The following is a 21,742-nucleotide window of genomic DNA, read 5'->3' as shown; positions in this document are numbered from 1 at the left end:
TGCTGAGGGGAAATGCCAGGTTCTCTGTGTGCCCCCTTGTGGGTGCTGTTTGAAAGGCTGGAGTATGATAAGCCTCCAGTGTAAAAAGGGAATGGTGACCTGTTGCACTATGCTGCCACAGCAGAATGAACGATTTAAGTTAAACACATATACTGAGAACAATCCTAGCGTCTGAGACTCTTTGAAAGTGGAACACATTACTGCAGTTGCTTGTGAGACAGCATCCCCTGTGTTTTATTAAAAATACATCACGTTTCCATGTTCTGGACATGGGTAAAGAGACACGTCCCCTCTTTTTGCACACATTTCCAGGTCTAAGTTCCTTTGTCTGTAATGACTGAAACACTTTAGCTTATTGTTAATGTGCAAACACTTTTTCCACAAAGGCATTCTCAGCTACATAATGAGTTTAAAGCTAGTCTGGATGCTCTGAGACATTAGTCTTAAGCCAAACCAAACCAAAATAATAATAATAATAATAATAATAATAATAATAATAATAAATAATAATCACTTTACTAAAAATACACCAATTTAAGTCAGCTTAGTAAAGAGAAAACATAAAAAAAAAATAAAATAAAATATGCTAGAAGAATAAAAAGACATACCTGAGGTCCAACCACACCTCCTGGCCCAGGGGGACCAGTCTTGCCTTGAAATCCCTAAGAAAGTAAAGAACAATCTATAAAAGCTATAGGTAGGATAAAGCAAAAATTAAAATTCTGCAATATAATTGAAATACATGTTAAATGAAAGTTTAATTTTGGCTAAAAATTAATTCTTTTCAAATGTAATGAGTTATTGTATTGGTTCTTTATAAATGTCCAAAATATTATATTTTCATTTTGCACATTATAGTGAAAGTATTATTTTAAATAAAATAAAAGACGGGGTTATGATGAATATGGAACAAAATTGTGTTCTTTTCACTGTTCTACCTCATCCAGTAACATATAGAATTTTAGCCAAGCAAGATTTATGGATGATATGTGAAGGAGTTCTATATTCTTTAAGATCATTAACTGATTATACATAAAGTTTTGACAATCTCTTAAGACAAAATATAAAATATATTTAAAAAGATAATACATTTCATGACTAATAATCCTATCAACTTTATCAATATTCTTCCCTAGAACACAAAAGAATAGTTACAAGTACACTTTGCAAATAATCTGATCAATAAATATATCTGGTCAATGTGAGCAGTGAGTGCCCACTGAATCAGGCTTTGGGAATATATTCTGGGATCCATATTTTTCCAGGTTCATGGATTATTTTTTCCATGGGATTTTATTATGATAGATTTCTTTTGTAAGTCATATAATCTACGTTATAGATTGAGGAAATAAATACAAAAACCTGAAGAGAAAATCTGAATTTTTATTATTGCAGTTGATATTACAGGGAAAGGAAGTACATTTCTCCTCTTTTTAAATTTGATTTAAGACCAGTAGATGTCTACTTGTGCAATCCTCTTCAATGGCAAGACCAAGTTGTTTAAAGAAAATTATCAGAGAATTTATTTATCATTTTATAATTTTAACATTGAATCAACTGGTGAGTTTGAAAATCTATGATCAAACTACGTGCTATGCACACTCACATGTAAACACATCTACATATGTGTACACCATATGCATGAGTATTCATATAGTATATGTGTATGTACAAATGTATATATATATATACATATATATATGTATATATATATCCACATATACTTAATACTTCCTGCATTATGTCAACAACCTCTATTACTGCAATTATATCCCCATGCTGGTATACTCTTTCATCTGCCCCAGACTATTTAGAAATTGCTAATCTGTGCTGAACTCTGCTCTTTCTCAATAGGTCTCAACCGGACATTACCAATGGTGTCTGGTGCCATCTCCATCTCAGCATGGAGATAGATCCCTTGCTGTGATTCTCTAGTAATGTTCCTCCTTGGTGACACATGGATGCTATCAATAATACTTTTATTAATAAAGCACCTTCAGTTCCTAGGCTTTCTTCAATCTTCACATAAAGCCTATTGCATCATGGGAGAAAGTATTTAACATATAACTGTCTCTTGATTGCCCTAGTAGACATTCAAGCTGTATCCAATTCTTGCCTTGATGACTTCAGACTTTAAATCCGGTTTACCCACTTGTCTACATTACCCAGAACCACTATCTCAAACCAGCAAATCTAATCAACTATTTCGATACATATATTATCAACCCACATCAGTGAGAATTTTTCTCACAATATCAGCCGAGGCAGCTACTAAGGTGTGTCTTTTCTTTGGAAGTGGCCATAGGTTTGAACCCCATTGATCTTGCCTCTCTCTCTCTTAAACAGCCATAGCTACCTGTTTGAATTTACCCATTCCTTAGGTCTACATTGCCTTCTTCTGATCAATTGAGTTTGATGTGAAGGGAAAAAAAATGCAATTCTGACCTTTAAAAAACATGAAGGATTTGTCTTAGTAACTGCAGGAACATGAATGGTACACAAAATTAATAGAGTAACAACTTATTACAATGAATTCATTAACATCAATGCTCCACTGAAGAAAAAATGGAGAACTGAAAAACTTACATACAAGTAGCCACATGGCTGCTAGCTCAGTAGTAAGAATGATGGTTATAGAGAGAGCTGGAAGATAGTACTGTCCACATTCCTGCCCATACAAAAAAATCGGAGCATGTGCAAATATCTAGTGAATTTGACATTAGAATCATATAAATAAAATAAAATTAAGAAAATTATTATAATTCAGAGTGGAATTTTCTTACTTCATAATGCCATACTATAAAACTGCATTTGTTTTAATTTTGGAATATTTTAGGTTAAGTTAATGCTTTCTCCAGAGTCTCTGGAAACCAGAGAGAATCTAGTGTAATGCCCGACAACATATATTTTCTATTCTGATAATATCAAAAGGAACTTAATTCATTTTATGGACAATACTGGATTCTACAGTGGCCCTCATATGAATTTGTGTGTTTTCAAGATACACAAAAAAAAACCTATTAATAGTTTTTATTGGGCAACCACCATCACAACAACCAAAAGGCTTCAAAATATAAGACATCAAAATTTATTCTGAAGGATTTTGACTGGAGATGAATTTCAAATATAACAAAATAATTTCTTCTTTGAAATAAGGAAACACATATACTACAAAGTATATCCACTCTCGATTCAGAATCTTCTGCAGGAAACCTTTGAATTATAGTCAACAAGAAAAAAGTTGAAGGAAAACAGTTGATTTCTAGCTATAGGGTTGTTCATTGATCTCTTAAAAGTAGAAATTATGACATAATTTCTCAAAACTAACTCTGTCTGCCTATGAGAAACTACTAGATAGAAACTTGCTCGAAGTACTACCTAACAAATTATTTTTCTTCTTGTTTTACATTTTAATGTTTTATATAATATGGGCTTTTTTGGAAAAAGCAAGTACTTTTAAAATTAATTCTTTTGGGAATTTCATACAATATATTTTCATCATATTCAATGTCCCACTTTTGATTAAATTTAGAAATGAGGGGAATCGTAATTATTAATTCTCTAGTTATTGATTCTTCAAAAGACATGTTAGAAGCATGCTGGCATTTTCCTAGAAGTTCCATGACTTTGGTAAAAATGTGGGCTGCAGGATTTGAATGAGAATGTCTTTGCAAATTTGAGTGTGAGTTATTTTCATAGATTATTGCCCTTGCTCTGGAAATACCATTCCAAGAGTAAATTTTATTCTTTGATCCCGGTATGTATTTCTTGATTTGCTTTTGGAAAAATTAGACTGCAAGTTTCAGATAAAACTAATACTTTATAACCCAAGAATTGTGACATGGTGAGCAAAATAGGAATCATACTGCTGTTGATGGAGTGCTTCCCATGGGATGAAATTAGTAAACAGTTCAGCATTTGTGAAGATGTATTGCAGTGCAATTCTAAATATGTTTTAATGCTAACAGAATGCAGTAAAGGGGATTACAACAAATAGTCAATGGTAGTTTGTGTCCTGGTTTCCTCAAGAAAAATGAATAAAATTAACTAACTGTGAGATCCAATGATTGATTCCAAGGAATCATGGCCAGCAGTGAGGATTTCCGATTAATATAACAACCTACTGAGCTAGACAGATGGGGAGTTTAAGAGTAGCAAAATAAGCAAATAAACAAACACAACAGCCCACCAGGGGACCTTCATTTTCCCTCTGCTCATGAATCCAACATAGGGTGAGCTGTTCAGTTAAATTACAGTTGTATTTCCTACTAATTTTTTAACAAATCTAATTATAATTTTCAACTTTTTTTCCTATTAGACAAGAAGCTTACATTCAAGTCAATTATTTCCTTACAGTTCCCATTTCAGAAATTATCTCATCCTCTAAGACTGGCTTATAGTAATACATTTTCCTGAGATGAGTGAACACTGGGGGGTCAAGTGAGGTGTAGCTGTAAGGAGACTGAAATGGATGGATCCAGGTGGCATCTTGTGGGGGTATCCCAGGCATGAGACCATCTCTATCAGTTCATCCTTAAATGCTGCTGGTTGCTACAATAAGGACCATAATAACAAGCATTCTATTTATGTAAAGACAAGGTTAACACTTGGGTCTAATTATGGTTTTGGTAAAATATTTTAATAAAAAAGCTCAATAGCAGCATATGGGAACAGATGCAGAGACCCACGGCCAGACGTTATTCGGAGAGAGAATCTAAACGGGAGATCTCCATCAAGGTCTTCGTCTCAATACTCAGGGAATCCTATGGAGATTGGAATAGCCAGAAGGGCTGGAGGAAATCAGGAAAACAAGGCCCTCTGACTCAGCTAAGCAAGGCACATACGTGCTTACAGCAAGCACAGGGCCTACATGGGTCTGCACTAGGTCTTCTGAGTATGTATTATGGCTATTCGTTTAGTGTTTTTACGGGACTCCAACTGTGAGAATGAGTGGGTCTCTGAATCTTGTCCCTACTCTTGGGACTCTCTTCCTTCTGTTGGGTTGCCGTGTCAAACTTCAGTGTGATAGTGGTTGCTTTATCTTGTTATATTTGATTTTGTAATGTTTGGTTGTCATCTCTGAGAAGCCTGTTCTTTTCTAGTGAGAAACAGAAAGTCAGTGGATCCAGAGGAGAGAAAGGAGGAAAGGAACTGGAAGGAATAGAGGGAGGGGAAACTATATGATATATTGTATGAGAAAATAAGAGGAGGGATTGTATGAGCGAGAATTGTTGAGACCAAGGTTGGATAAAGCACAGGGACAAATAGCCAAACTAGTGGAAACACATGAACTCTGAACCAATAGCTGAGGGGTCCCTAAGTGGATCAGGCCCTCTGGATAAATGAGACAGTTGATTAGCTTGAACTGTTTGGGAGGCACCCAGGCAGTGGGACTGGGAACTGTCCTCAGTGCATGAACTGGCTGTTTGGAACCTGGGGCCTATGCAGGGACACTTTGCTCAGCCTGGGAGGAGGGGACTGAACCTGCCTGGACTGAATCTACCTGGTTGAGCTGAATCCCCAAGGGAATCCTTGCCCCTGGAGGAGATGGGAATGGGGGTTGGGCTGGGGGGAGGGCGGGGGGGGGGGGGCAGGAGAAGGGAGGACAGGGGAATCCGTGGCTGATATGTAAAATTAAATATATATATATTTACTTTCACTAAAAGAAAAAAGTTAATTACAGTGGGGAGAAGGACGAGTACAATAAAACTGAGTGAGCTATTACTAGTAAAATAAAGCTAAACATGACACAGCACAGAAAAAAAGAAAGAAATTCACTAGTTTTCAGCTGGCAATTTAACTGTTAATAATAACACAGGTTTTTATGAAATTGTGTTCTCTGAGGGCGAATTTCATTCTAAAAAAAAAATTTAAAACAATAAACACAAAAAAATGAGCCACTTACAGTCTCTCCACGCTGTCCAGGGTGTCCTGGTAGTCCGTCCTTCCCAGCAGGGCCCTGTGATAACAAACATTAAATACCCAAGTCATAAATAATTCTCACATGATGTTATAGCCCATGGGTAATGTAGAAAACAATCATCTTGTATTTCATAGCAAATTTCATTTTGATGGTTTTATTTTTTAAATGGTGGTATTTAGTGGATTTGATATACTTGTTTGTGAATTGCCTTCTTAATGAAAAACAGAGACAATGGAAAATCTGTAAAACTATTCAGAGCACTTTGCACATCAATGAAACTTTTTCATATGCTTCTGTATGTTAAAAATATATATGCATACGTTCATAGTTTTAGTTTAACAAAACAGTAGTTTCTCAGTGCTTGAAAATAAAAGGTGTTTTCCCTGTTTCCTGTTTTAGAGATCCTTCACAGCTCCATTCCAAGTAAAAGAAAATGCGAGTGAAAGGGAAAGCGAGTGCCCTCTAGTGGTTATGGAATATCTGACAAAAATGAGAAAGAAATGCAAACCTGTAAAACCATCACCAATTTACCCTTCTTTAAGTTAAAAAAAAAAAAAAAAAAAGTTCAATTCTAGAAGTCATCAGGAATAATTATTCCTTTAAGTTTCCTGATATATCCTTCAAGATGCAAAATACTTATGAAATACTAGGGAAATTTTTATTACATTATTGCTTTCTGCAAAGGGGCTGTTTACCACGTTTCAAGAAAGAACTGAAGAAATTAAGTAAATACTTACAAAAGGCAATTCTGTAAGGTTCCTACATTCTAAATACTTAACAGAGAATAACCGATTCTTTCAATAGTCTTATAGATTATACTCCTAAGAAGCTATTCCACATCAGTTCATTTTTCAAAACATATTTAGTAGGGACATACAAACATTCTCTCTATTCTAAATAAATGCAGATAGACATTTTAATTTTTTTAATGACAGGCACATCACCCCTCACTACTGTTAATTATTTAAATAATGTTGTTTTCAAAGATCTATTTTTATATATGCTAATATGGAGCCAGTTTGAACAAAAGCCGTTGACTCAAATCAGAACACTTCCATGGGTGTCTTTCTTCCACTTTGATGAGATTTCTAGAGTGCCTGGCATGCTTCCTGGCTGCTTCTGTCAATGTTCTGAACCATGTCTGCTACCTGACCCATTCCATTTCAACACAGAGTATGCTGTGCGAATTACCAGACTTTATTTAAAATCTGTGATTGTAGCCGGGCGGTGGTGGCTCACGCCTTTAATCCCAGCACTCGGGAGGCAGAGGCAGGTGGATCTCTGTGAGTTCGAGGCCAGCCTGGACTGCCAAGTGAGTTCCAGGAAAGGCGCAAAGCTACACAGAGAAACCCTGTCTTGAAAAACCAAAAAAAAAAAAAAAAAAAAAAAAAAAAAAAAAAATCTGTGATTGTGACAGTTCATACAATCAAGGCTTGCTGAATGTTTTATTTTCTTGATGTCTAAGATCAGTGTGGTGATTCCACTGTCAACCTCCCCCAGAAAGCAAAAATTGAGAGTTATTAACAAAAGGCCCAAAACATTTTATAAAATAACTGTAATTTTAAAACCATATGTCAATTATCTCTGCATTAGCCATTAGGTGTTTAGTAATAAAGTATGCAGTTTTGTCTAAAGCTTAGCAAGACACAGAAACATATAGTTAATTGCTGGTAGATTGGTCTAGATGCAGCGTTTCAAAACAGCAGACTAAAACACTTCCCATACTGCCTCTGTTTTAACACAGATGGAGTAAATGTGTTATTAATCTGAGGCCATTATAAAGTTTTCAGACTAATAGGATGTTACGTGAAGGACAACACATGTACCTGGCTTCTTCCCCCAGGACACTAAAATACCATCAAATATGTGCATAGTAATCAGTGCAAGACCTGTGCATGATTCTAATAAACCTAAAAGTATAAGCAGTAAGCACCCCACTCTTTACTGGTACAAATTATACTTAAGTTTCCAAAATGATCATCCTTTGAAATGGTGATCTTAGCTCTAAACGATACTATCTTAAAATGAAATCACAATGACTTTTACTGAAGTTCCTAGATAGTCTGAGGAATAGAGTTAATGGGCCAAAGAGCACCAGGCTTTCCTTGAATTAAGTATGAATGTCAGAAACATGCAATTAATCTGAAATAACTGTTTTGAATCTATACTACTAATCAATAAAATAAAGCCAACTAATTTCCCAGCACGTTCATGACACTTATTTTAAAATAACTATTTTATTCATCAAAGGAGGATGCTCCTTCAATAGACTTGGAAGAGGAACAAAGGGGCAAACTCATCTACGTGAAAATTGATATATTCATCATGGTCTCTGTGACAACACAAGTAACTGCTTAAAGATGTTTGCTTCTTCTTAATTGACACTGAGCAATGTTTTTTTTTTAAAAAATAAGATTTCTCTCATGATAGTCATGTTAAAAATTTTAGTATTTCCTAAATTAGATAACTATATAGCACTGAAATATGGTAACATTGTCATTAGATAGCTGTGTTTGGTTGATTCTTAGCCTGGAATTCCAATATTTGGGAGGCAGAGATAGGAAGAAATCCAGGAGTCTGGGAATTCCTATTAGAGTGTTGAGACCACATCATGAAAGAAAGAGCGAGAGAGAGAAAGAGAGAGAGAGAGAGAGAGAGAGAGAGAGAGAGAGAGAGAGAGAGAGAGAGAGAGAGAACAGAGGAGGGAGGGAATAACCAACCAAACACAAACCTCAAAAAACAGCAAACAAAAGTCTAAAACTGACATGAGATTTACAGATTCTGAATGAAAGATTCCAAGCCCAGAATCTGTGTGTTTCTACATAATACTCTAAGACAAGGTGAAATAATTAATTATAAAAATCATCTAAATACATTATACCAAAATACTTATGGAAATGCTCACAAACAATGTGCATGTATCAGTTTATGAACTATGGTTTCACTTTGATATGAAACTTTACACAGCGTTTACTGTTCGCTTAAACGAAATACAGAGAGCACATAAAAATTTACATAGAAGCGGAGGACATTCTATTTTCATGTCAGCTATTTGACCTGTTCTTCAACTCTGGGAACAGACGAAATTGTTTCTTGATATGTGTAAAGTGATAAACAGAACTGTTTAGTTTAAAAAGCATACTCATACTTCTGCATCTGAAATTACTGCAAAAGGTAAGATACAGTGTCTGCATTTAACATTTCGTTCATGCTGCTATTTCAAGATGAGTAATTTATCAGAAAGCCTTATGTAAATGTTAAAGTCTGAGGAAGACTGTCTAGCCTAGATTACAGTAATGGTTCAAAAACATTTGCATTGTTCAGAGAATGTGGAAGGTCTGTTGAACCATGGCTGAGGCCTTTCTCCTGAGTCTTTAAGAAGATTACATCTTGAAAAATGTGCCAGTGTTGCTGGTGCTGGGAAGAGAATGTATTTTAGAGCCTCTGCAACAAACAGGTGCATAAATTCATTATAACTCACATTGAGAGAGAGAGAGAGAGAGAGAGAGAGAGAGAGAGAGAGAGACAGAGAGACAGAGAGAGAGACAGAGAGAGAAACAAGTGAACTGGTACTACCTGACATTTAAGTTTGAAAATAGTATTTCAGTAACTTTGTGAGGACTAATAATGATAACATTCAAAACAGCACTGAACTAAGACGACTTTATAAAACGTTCTAAGAATCTACCGCAGCCATGCAGTAATCCTAAATTCAGGGCCCAGAAGTAGATAGATATCTGTGAATTAGAGGCTAGCCTGGTCTATATATTAAGTTCAAGCCACCCAGGGATACATAGTGTGAAATTAAAAAACAAATACATTATAGAAATAAAACAGAAATAAAAATCTTTATGTGGTTTTTGAAACACCAGAATGTTGGAATGGGTTTAGGGAGTGATTACTGAAGAGGCATGGAAGATTCCATTTGATTACAGAAGATAGCAGGAAAATTCCAACAAATCTTGTATGCCCTATTTAGCAATTATTTTCAATTTTATGAATGATATTGATTGCAAAGTGATTGAAAAATAACAATTATATTATTCTAGTTTTTATTTAAGATATTGCTTAACAAGAGACATTTAAATTATGTTCCAAAAACATATATGAACTTAAAACACTGAATATGCATTCTCTGATATTTAAATTCAAATTTATTTTGTAAGAGTTTCTTACAATATTTACATTTTGAAAGCAAGGACACCACAAGAAAACCCATAGAAACAACTAGAAGCTCATAGGAGCTCACAGAGTCTGAACTGAAAAGCAGGGAGTCTTCATGGGACTATATATTTGTGACAGTTGTGTAGCTTGGTCTACTGGTGGGACTCCTAACAGTGGAAGAAGGGGCTGTTCCTAATGCTTTGGCAGGCTTTTGGGAACCTATTCCTCATACTGGGTTGCCTTGTCTAGCCTTAATACAAGGGGAGGAGCTTACTGCTAATGCAAATTGATATGCCATGCTTTGTTGACACCCATGGGAGGTGTGCCTCTTTCTGAACAGAAACAGAGGATGAGAGGAGGGAAGGGAACTGCAGTCAGGATGTAAAAGTAAGAAATAAACTTTTTTTTTTAAAAAAGTGTTAAAATTGCAAGCTATGACTGTCAAGCATTAAAATATTATCGAATAAATCAAAAGAGAATGTGTTCTACTTACAGGAGGGCCTTTCGGTCCAGGGAATCCAACTGGACCCTGAGGTCCTTGAGGGCCCTGAGAATAAAAAGCAGCAGAGAAAATTTAACAACAAACTTTCAAGAATACATCTTCATATTTTGCAGTTCATTTGTTCAGACAAGACACTGGAGGATTGAATTTCACCCACTTCAGTCATGAAAGCATGACAATATAATAGTGTGGTCCTAACAAATTTTAACTATGTGAAATTGCTCATCACACCAATGTTCTTATCTCAAGAGCACTTGACTATTTAGAGTTCATATAAAATGCTAATATTCCTAAATAAGACATTTATACATCCCCCAAGGGTTCAGGGGATATTGAAGAAGAGAGGAGAGGAAGTAGACTCACCACAAACAATTATTAACAAGCACACATTACTGGCTTTTTCAACAGTCAGTCATAAAAGGCGGGTGGACTCACAGGAAGGTGCTATCCTTTACCACTGAACTGCCAGCTATTAATGGAATCTGGGAGATTGGAATCCACTGTCTTTACACTGTACCCACTGCTGAGTCCACCAGGCTCAAACAGACAGCTCCAAACCAAGGGTCACATAGATACCCTAGTTAATGTCAATGGGTTACAAAATAAAACACAGACATGGAGGTGAGACAGAATTGTAGGGAGAATGGGGTGATAAACGATGGTGAGAGGGAGAAGTGAAGAGAGTGTGGAAGAGTGGTCAGTACCTCGTGTGCTGATGTGAACTTGTCTAAGAGCAAATTAAGTTAATTAAAAAACCATTACAGCCGGGCGGTGGTGGCGCATGCCTTTAATCCCAGCACTCGGGAGGCAGAGCCAGGCGGATCTCTGTGAGTTCGAGGCCAGCCTGGGCTACCAAGTGAGTTCCAGGAAAGGCGCAAAGCTACACAGAGAAACCCTGTCTCGAAAAACCAAAAAAAATAAATAAATAAATAAAAAATAAAAAACCATTACATAAAAGAACAGTAGAGACTATCCATCTGTACTGAGAAGTATCATAGCATTCACACTTTTAGTATTGGTTGGAAACATTTATGGAGGAAGACACTAAAAACAAGGTCGACAGACCTCCAAAATGACAACTGCAATAGACTCCAAGAGAGTTCTGTCTCTGGTAATACACAGCTAACAGGGACATATGCAATCATCTCTAAAGCACCACATACTCTTATCCTCATCAAATAAGCTTTGGCAATAATTCTATCCTTTGTCAGCTCTGCTCCCTGCATTAGACCCTTTTGTAGACAAGATAAGATTAACTTTATAATTATTCTTATTAACATTCTACCCCAATATGCATTTATAGTACTATTCCTAGCTTGATACATAATTAGTTATATTATTCAGGTTCTTATTTACATACCCTTAAAATGCATAAAGTACTTCGAGTCATAGTGATTGTTTTGGTATCAAAGAATGGATCAGTAAAAGTTAAGCCTATACTTGACAAACACATATCTATAAAATGAAGACATATAAAATGGGATATACTATATATGAAATGTCTTATGTAATAAAACAAATATTATTTGTTTCCAAAGCAAAAAAAATAGCTTGCTGAAGTGGAACTTCAACATACTTTACTTTTTATGTTATCAGTTTTGGCTTCACAAGGAAAATTTCATTACCATTTTAATCCAATGCTACATCACAAATAAGTATAACCTTTTGCTATTGCCAGCAACTATCTTAAAATCTAAAGAAAATTTCAGTGTATTCATATAGTTTTAAAAAATGTTATGAAATTGCCAAATACTGAGATAATATTAATAATTAATAATTTATTCTCTTAAATCATAAAATCATTATTCTTTAGCATCTACATAAGAATTAATTTTTTAAAAAAATTCATTAAAAGACTAAAATTTTTATTTAGTTCATAATGTTTTTGTAAATTTCAATACACAGCTAATATATTTACAGTATTTTATCCTCCCTATTCTCCTTTCAACTTCTTGCATTTAAAGCACATGACCTCTTCTATAATCACCAATATAGAGGCACACTCACATACACAGGCATGCACATAAACCTACTGAGCCCATTCAGTGTTACTCTTGTGTACATGTATTCAGGACTGGCCACTTGAGACCATATCAAGAGAAAAAAAGGAGTTGAGGAATTTGCTGTAGGACATTGTGACAAATAAATAAATTAATTACTTAACAAAATGCTACTGTGTGTGGAAAGGAAGAAGGAGTTATGGATAAAGAAGGTTAGGTCAAAAAAAACCAAACTATGTTTTGCAATGTCATAAAGAAATCTAATATTCTACATGCTAATTAAAAATTAAATTAAAATATACATATACTAAAAGAATACATAACATTTAAAATTGCTGCCAGTAAACGGGGAGATAATATGGGTATGTATGCCATTTACCACATACAAGAGCAGTAATATTTTCCCCCTATGTAGAAAATGCATACTTGGATAACTTTATTGTAAATGAGTCATTCTAGGTTACAAACAGGAAAAACAAAAACAAAGTATGCAAACAAACAAAACCCTTTATTCTGATCTTCAGAATGTACAGTCTCACTCTCAATGTCTTTTCCCATATATTTGGGTTGTTTAATCATGCTATTTTGCCAATCAAGATGTACTCTCATTGGTGCTTTAAAGCATAATAAAACTCAGTTGTTCAATGATTTGCTAAATTGTCCTATTAATTTGATGATTCAACCATTTAAATGCACTGTATCTTTTTATGAACATTACTTGAACCATATAATATATCAAATATATACATTATTTATGAGTTCAAAATGTACAAGATGAATGAACTTAATTTGTGAATAGTTCATCTAGAGAAAAAAACCTGTAGTAATTTAATTAAATATGAATCAGGCCATAAGGAAACTTTAATTAAATGTGTATTCTTTTCTTCTAATCTACTCCTATTTTGTTACAAATAGAAACAAAAATTCACTCCACTTATTATTCAGAAATTCAAATTTTATGCTCAGTTTCCAGTTATCTACCACAGGTGTTTCTGTTTTCCCTTCATGAAACACCAGCTTTAAAGTTTCTAATAAAATTATACAAAAAAAAAAATGTGGGCTGGAGAGATGGCAGAAGCGCAAAGACACACATTTGAAACTCAGAACCCTTATGAAAAAGCTGGATGCTGTAGTCTGCATAAGCAATCTCACCACTCCCTCGGGGAGATGGATGGCACAGACAGATGAATCTTTGGAATCACCTAGGGCAAACAGCCTGGCACACAGAGCAGAAATACAATAAAGAGAGAACATCTCAAAACAAAGTGGAAATCAAGAACCCATACCAGAGGTTGTCTTCTGACCTCTACACTTGTACCTTCATTCACACACAGTGATGCCCAAGTGTGTGCGTGCATGCGCACGCGCGCGCGCGTGCGCGCACACACACACACACACACACACACACACACACACACATACACACACACACACTTACACATCTTATAGACAAAAGATCTACAAAATGACATAAGCATAATTTAATGTTGCATGGAGTCATCATAGAAAACTAAGGCTGATTATAATTCCGTTGGATGTGATACAAACATTAAAATTTAAAATTACTTCAAGACCATTGCTTTCAAATAATGCTTGCTGCTTCTTGCCAAAACAGCCAAATAAAGGTCTTGGTGGCTCATCTGTATTTGGCTTTATTTTATATCAATTGAAAATCAATTTACCAAGTAGTTTTTCATTTACTGGAATAGATGTTTTGTCTTGCCTTGGATGCATATTGATTGTGACCTAATGGCTACTGTTACTTGCATTTTACCAACATAATGTTAACTGTCAGTTCCATCGACAAACTGAGGACTAATATGTAAAACAAGAGAATGCATAGGGATCAAAGTATATTTCAAATAACAACTGTATTTTGATTGGAGTAAGTGTTGTAAGTCAGGCCAAAAATACACATTATTTCTCTCATTTCTACAATAGTGTTTGTACCTCACCTCATGAATTAGCAGAGGAGAGGAAGTATAAAATATAAGAATTTCTTAACTCAGACTGGAATCTGTAGGTGAATATGTACACGTGTTTTGGACATATGCATCCTCTTGCAGAATTAAAATGCTCACAGAAGTATTCATTTTATTTGGGTTTTATGCAGCTGTGTGATACGTACTCTTTCACCGGGAGGGCCTGGAGGGCCATCACCACCTGAAGTACCCTGGCAACAATAATAAAAAAAAAAGAACAGAGTGAAAAGAAAGTCAAATTTGATTCTTCCTCACAGCATTGCTCTCATCAACAAGGATTTGCAACACAAATCAATAGTAAGTTTGGATGATACCTTCGGCCCTGGTTTCCCTGTGGGACCTCTGGCACCTCTGGAACCACGAGGACCCTGCATAAGAGAAGAGAAAGCTTACCCAGTGCAAAGCAAACCCAAAAACAAATGCGGAAAACTAATATCAAAATAGAATTCGCTATAGTAAGACAAAGTTCCTACCGTTGGACCACGTTGACCCCGGGGGCCCGGTTTGCCAGCAACTCCCTGACAAAGACAGTTCAAAGAGTTTTAATGTGTAGTAAGTATTCACAGTAAACGGGGGTGAGAAACAGGGACTCATGTAGGGACATGTTCACTAGCCATCTCTGGACAATATACTTATGCGCCATACCCGGGCACCTTTCTCCCCGTTGGCACCTGGAAATCCAGGAAATCCAGTGGAACCCTGAAAATAAATATAATCAACAATGAATATGAATTTTTTTCAATTTTCATACCACAAGCTCCAATAATTTTGGAAAACATTGATTTGGTCAGAGATGGCAGTATTTAAGTAAAGAGTATGTGCTTGCTTTGAAAGCTCATAAGAAAAATATACAATGTTTAAAAATAATTGCTTTTAGGTCATTATACAAGGTCTCTTCTTGCATTCAAAAGTGAACTTACAGTGACGTCTGAAAGCCTTGAAGCATGAATTGATAAAAAATATTACTTTAGTATTTAAATTTAAAAGTAAAATAAAGTATTCACTCTATTATTATTAAATAGATGTTAATGGATATTTCACGAAAAATAGATTTTAATTTAACATTCCAAACATTTGCTCCAATTCTAAACAAAACTCATAGTTTAATAAAGGGAAGTTACAATATAAAATGTCTATCCTTACTTAATATTACACCTTCCCTCTTCCCCAGATCCACTCAACCTCAGTTTCTCCTCAGAAAAGAGCAGGTTTCCCAGGGATGTCAATCAAACATGGCATAACAAGTTATAATAAGACTAGGCCCCTCATCTGATATCAAAGATGAATGAGGCAACCCAGTAGGAGGAAAAGGGTCAAAAGCAAGTAAAAGAATCAGAGACAACCACCCCCACTCCTACTATTAGGAGGCCCACAAGAACATCAAGCTATACAACCATCACATTTACAGAGGACCTAGCTCAGACCTATACTTGCTCCCTGATTGTCTCTGTGAGCTCCTTGCAATCCTGCTTGACTGATTATGCGGGCCATGTTCTTGGGGTGTCCTTGACCTCTCCAGCTCCTACCATCCTTTCTCCCCTTCTTCCTCAGGATTCCCCTAGCTCTGCCTAATGTTTGGCTGTGGATCTCCAGCAACTTTTTTTTTTTTTTTTTTTTTTTTTTTTTTTTTTTTTTGGTTTTTCGAGACAGGGTTTCTCTGTGTAGCTTTGCGCCTTTCCTGGAACTCGCTTTGGAGACCAGGCTGGCCTTGAACTCACAGAGATCCACCTGGCTCTGCCTCCCGAGTGCTGGGATTAAAGGCGTGCGCCACCACCGCCCGGCTAACTTTTGTTTTTAAACTGTATTATATCACACACCCTGAAAAGCTTCCTTTACATTTTCTAACTCTGTTTTAGAAACAGGCATAAAACTCTGTGTTTGAAATCCCAAACACCTTAATTCACATCAGTCAAATAAAGTGAGGGCATATCTTGTCCACTTTCAGCCTATTTTTCTGTAGCAAAAAAAGGGCAATGGTCTATTATTAACATATCTTAAGACTTTGAAGTTTGTCGGAGAATGGAAAAAAGAAAATCAAGGTTTATCAATAAAAAATGTGGCTTATAAAGTGATAATACTGGACAATAAACAATGATTGTTTTAAAATGTAAAAAGCCCATAGTATACTTAATATGAGTGGATATAATATTAGTAAAACACAACTTAAATCCCAATAATAAAAATTGCCCATTCATCTTGGGCATAGGGCCAGACTTTCATCTTTTCAGATATTTCTTTGACTACTGTCCAAGCAGATTTATATCTTTATTAAATAAAGAATGAGAGAAGATAAATTTCAAATCTTTATTTCTCTATTTTCTAAATATTCCCTTAAAAATGGAAGTGGAGGGAGTTTCAAAAAATTTGCATTTCTTATTTAAACCATAGTATGGATAAAATTCAATAATGTATAAAATGCCTTGCTCAGAAATGAGCAGACTTTTAAATTTTATACACATCTCCATGCACTAAGGGGATATAGAAACATTCTTTGACTTTTTGTCTTTGTGTTTTTAAATGAACTTCTTTGCATCTAATTGCCCCCTAGAGAAATGCCTCCCAAGTGAAAAATGACCCATATATAAATAAACTGTAATGCTTTTAAAAATACAGATTATGAGTAGCACTCCAGACTTACTGAAACTGAAAAACTATCAGCTAGGGACTTAGAAATCATACCCCTGGGCTCTCCAGATGACACATACTTCATGATGGAGATAAGTTGGAAGCTGGATGTTATATGAATGGACAATAAGAACAGTCACCTGCATACCCACATCAAGAATTTGGGAAGATGGGCCGAGCGGTGGTGGCACACGCCTTTAATCCCAGCACTCGGGAGGCAGAGCCAGGCGGATCTCTGTGAGTTCGAGGCCAGCCTGGGCTACAGAGTGAGATCCAGGAAAGGCACAAAGCTACATAGAGAAACCCTGTCTTGAAAAGCCAAAAAAAAAAAAAAATGTGGGAAGCTCCCTGCCATTTGAATGTAGCAAATATTTCATATTTAGCAAGCAAGCTAGTCAAGAAAACTGTATGTGACGTCCCATTTCACCACAGGGTCAAATAATGATCCAAGGAATACACAGTATTGGTTTTATGATTTGATGTTCAATATATTTTGTGTTGACTATAGAGGCAAATTATGATTCACTTGAAAATAAAAAAAGTTTAAGATGGAGAAGAAAATTCTATATTACAGTCTTAAGGGATTTTAAACCTTCACTTTCTTCGTCTTCAGAATCAGAGCAAGGTGTTATCTGTTAGTTGCTGAATGACAAAAAATTTAACACATAAGTACAATCTGGTATCTACATGACATGCTTTACCTAAATTTTATACACAAACGAATATGGCTACTCTAATCAAAATAGCTACCCTATTTACAAATGCACTATTAAAAATTCTTAATAGTTGTTTTTATTGTTTTAAATTACTTTTATATAGTATGTGGGAAAAACCAGAAAAATTCTCAACCAACTAGTTTTTCATGTAAGGTGTTATAAACAAAGTACACAATGCACATTCAAAGTAAACACTACCTTTAAAACGGCAAATAAATAAATAAATAAAAGATGACAAGGTCAAAGTTGGTGATGAAATTATTTTGTCAATAAATAAAAAACTTGCAAAACTATTTTGCATAGTGTTAATTATAAAATATTCTACTTTATGTTAGATCTTGGGTTCTAAACTGTCATCTCTTATAATATTTGGAGGTTTTATAACATTTGGTGGCTTATTTTGATCTTGAGACGTTGGATAAATGAGTGTTTAACTATAGGTCTTCAACCACTTAGATTTAGCAGCCAAAGGTGATTTTTCATGAAATGCTGTCTATTACCATGTCATTTGCTTCTATATAGTGAAAAAGCTTAAGGTTCTCTTTGATTTCTGATGTGAGCATCACTGACTTTTGTTTTAAAATAGACCTATTGTTTCTAATACAGCAAAACAATAGGAGTTATGAAAAGAGTGATATTAAATATATATGTGTCAAGTACAGACATTGAGGTTAAGAATAAAGAAAAGCATCATCTTATTGTGAGGAAGAACACTTTCCTTTTGTAAATGCTTGCATTTTTATAATAAGAATTCAGAGAATACTGATCAGAAAATAGATGCCAGCAAAATAGAATACATCATAATTTCATATAAACTTGCAAGATACAATTGTGTTCATTCAAATGATATTATGAGTGTTTCCTATCATTTTTAAATCAAAATGAAAGTATATCATGATTTCTGTGTATCTTAGTAAACAGATTAAGAATTCAAAACATAAAATAGAGATAGTTAATGGTTTGAAGTTGTACAATAAATGGATCTCTATAGACATAACTGTTGTAAATTCCTAACATTTGAAATGAATGTAAATGGAAGACAGAACAATAAATTACATATAAGATGGAAAATCCAAAAGACAATTGACCAGCATTTTCAATCTGAGAAATATTTAAGTGACACTTGTATCGTTTTTAAAATATATCTTACTACATAAGGAAATAAATAGCTTTTTGGAAACAATAAAAAAATCACTTGGCAAGATTAATATACACTGTATATGAAAATGAGTGAAAAGTGTGGTACTCAGTCCATATGTTGGGGAAGGACAGTTTTGACCCCACAGGTTATCTATGAAGTTTAGTAACATGTGATGCAGGTTGTAACATAACTAGAATTTCTTTATCTGTTATACTTGCTATGGGTAGTGTGTAAAATAGGAACGATAAGAAAACAGACTAATACGGAAATGCATCTCATGTACATATATTTAAAAAGTGAGCTAAGTATGGTTGTGCACGCCTGTAATTCAAGCATACGGGGTTTGAAGCAGGTGGACTGAGAGTTCTAAGCCAGCATGAACTGTATAGTAAGCTCCTGTCTTTAAAGAAAAAAGAATAACTACCCAAATTATTAATTAACATTTACAAATTAATTCATATAGCCATCAATATAACTAGTAAATACATCAAGGCTAATCAATGACAGGTTTTATAAGCTGAAGCAAAGTTCATGTTTCAAAATAAACAGGCAATCATAAAAATATCATATATCTCTTATAATTAAAGTATTTGTAAATATTTCAAATATCACAACTGAAATTTGAACAGTATAGTTGATTATACTGTGCACCCAAAAGATAAACCCATGCCAAAATCTCTGAAACCTGGAATGTTACTTTCTTTGAGTGAAAAATAATGAGGTAAATACGTTAAGAATCATGAAAGGATTCAGAATTGTACAGGGGTTTCTTAAATCCAAAGGCAAGTGTCCTTATGAGATAGAATGGGAAGGGACGAACAAAAGAGACCATGTGGAAATGGAGAGGTTGGAAGGGTGCAGCCCCCAGACAGGGAATGCCGGCGGTAGCTTGAGTTGCAAGCAGCCTGGACAGATTGTCTCCTAGAGGTTTTGGAGGGGGTCGGTCCCTAACAGCACCTTGACCACAGACCCCTGGCCTCAAGAAAGGCTACAGTAAAACTTTCTATTGTTCTAAGTCATCCAAGTTTTAGATATTTGTTATGAATGTCTTGCGAAATGAATGCTGCTGCAAATGAGAGTCGGGATTTTAAAAAGGGAACAGAGCCAACGAAATGGCTGATTGGTGAACGGCACATTCCACCAAAACAGAGAACCAGAGTTTCATCCCTGAAACCAACATGGTGGAAGGAAAGAATTGATGCCTGAAAATTACTCTTTATCCTCCATAGATGTGCCTTGTGAGCACACATGTGTAGACGTGTACTCGCATGTGCACACACACACACACACACACACACACACACACACGAGTAAATAAAAGAATATAAAATTAAAAAAGAAGTTCAAACCACAATAATAGAAATAAAAAAAGCTATCATCATCCACATGATATCTACTATATAACTAAAAATATTTTAGTTTTCTTTTCTCAAATATATTTATACCATCTATATCAAAGGATCTAACTAAATCTTTCTTTCATAACGACCCTGTGTCCACAAATTCTCCAGGATGTAACATAATCACAGGCTCTCTGAAACACGTGAAACCCAGGTGTGTGTGTGTGTGTGTGTGTAGTATTATACATGTAATTGTGTTTTTTACTTGGTGATAAGTACTGGAGAGAGGAAAATTACGCGTCATTCTCTCCTTTCTCCATCTCTACAACTAAGTTTCTAAGTGTAAATTCTTAGTTTATCTGTGTATCTCACAGATAAGACTGCTGTGGGATGATCTGTATGTCAAATGTGTTGCTGATTAGTCAATAAATAAAACACTGATTGGCCATTGGCTAGGCAGGAAGTGTAGGCGGGACAAGGAGGAGAATAAAGCTGGGAAGTGGAAGGCTGAGTCAGAGAGACACTGCCAGTCACCACGATGACAAACAGCATGTGAAGATGCCGGTAAGCCACGAGCCATGTGGCAAGGTATAGATTAATGGAAATGGATTAATTTAAGCTGTAAGAAAAGTTAGCAAGAAGTCTGCCACGGCCATACAGTTTGTAACCAATACAAGTCTCTGTGTTTACTTGGTTGGATCTGAGGGGCTGTGGGACTGGCAGGTGATAGAGATTTGTCCTGACTGTGGGCCAGGCAGGAAAACTCTAGCTACATAAGACTATAAAGTTCAAACTATTTTACCTTAGGACCTTGTCTTCCTGGATATCCTGGCAATCCTGGAACCCCAAGTTTCCCCTAAAATTTTGAGAAAAACAAGATAAATGTAAACAGCCTATATAGAATTGCGTCAGTGAGAATTTTCTAGTTAGTTCAACAAAGTATATACTTGAAATAATACAAGTGTTCAGTCTACTTTATTTTCATTATAGCTTTTTTCATTTTCATGAAAAAATAAAATTTTTACCATGTATATATGTTAAATGATTCACTGATTCCCAAGAACTACTATTGTGCAAATGATAGTATCTTCTTTGGAGACACAGTAACATAGGGGAAGACAATTCTCACCCATCTGTGAGTTATAAAGCATAACTAAAGAAAGCAAGCTTTTTAATTAAACAAAAGAATGTTAGTTAACATAGTTCAGCATATTCAGAACTTATCACTCCAACTTAAGAAAATCTTTATGATAAATTATTTCATTTATCATATTGTAACTGCAAATCAAGTTATTAGGTTATGGAGCTTTTTCCTCATAAACTAGAATCTAAGTAATTATATTTGGATA

The 21,742-nt window shown here is 35.2% G+C and overlaps 1 protein-coding gene across 2 annotated transcripts in view; it reads right to left on the bottom strand.

Annotated features, from left to right (window-relative positions):
- Window positions 1–21,742, bottom strand: part of Col11a1 (collagen type XI alpha 1 chain) — a 199,630-nt gene that overhangs the window by 67,912 nt on the left and 109,976 nt on the right. For both annotated transcript variants that reach the window (XM_052730954.1, XM_052730953.1), the window contains 8 exons: window positions 21,196–21,249; window positions 15,217–15,270; window positions 15,045–15,089; window positions 14,886–14,939; window positions 14,718–14,762; window positions 10,581–10,634; window positions 5,906–5,959; window positions 609–662 (listed from right to left, as the gene is read on the bottom strand). In XM_052730954.1, the coding sequence (XP_052586914.1) occupies window positions 609–662; window positions 5,906–5,959; window positions 10,581–10,634; window positions 14,718–14,762; window positions 14,886–14,939; window positions 15,045–15,089; window positions 15,217–15,270; window positions 21,196–21,249 (414 nt within the window). The remainder of the gene's footprint in view (window positions 1–608; window positions 663–5,905; window positions 5,960–10,580; window positions 10,635–14,717; window positions 14,763–14,885; window positions 14,940–15,044; window positions 15,090–15,216; window positions 15,271–21,195; window positions 21,250–21,742) is intronic.

This window comes from Peromyscus californicus, unplaced genomic scaffold (genome assembly GCF_007827085.1).
Source record: "Peromyscus californicus insignis strain IS unplaced genomic scaffold, ASM782708v3 Scaffold_9__1_contigs__length_137607984, whole genome shotgun sequence".
In the NCBI taxonomy this organism is placed as follows: domain Eukaryota; kingdom Metazoa; phylum Chordata; class Mammalia; order Rodentia; family Cricetidae; genus Peromyscus; species Peromyscus californicus.
Note: the sequence above shows the minus strand (reverse complement) of the source record. Positions and strands in the feature narration are given on the sequence as shown.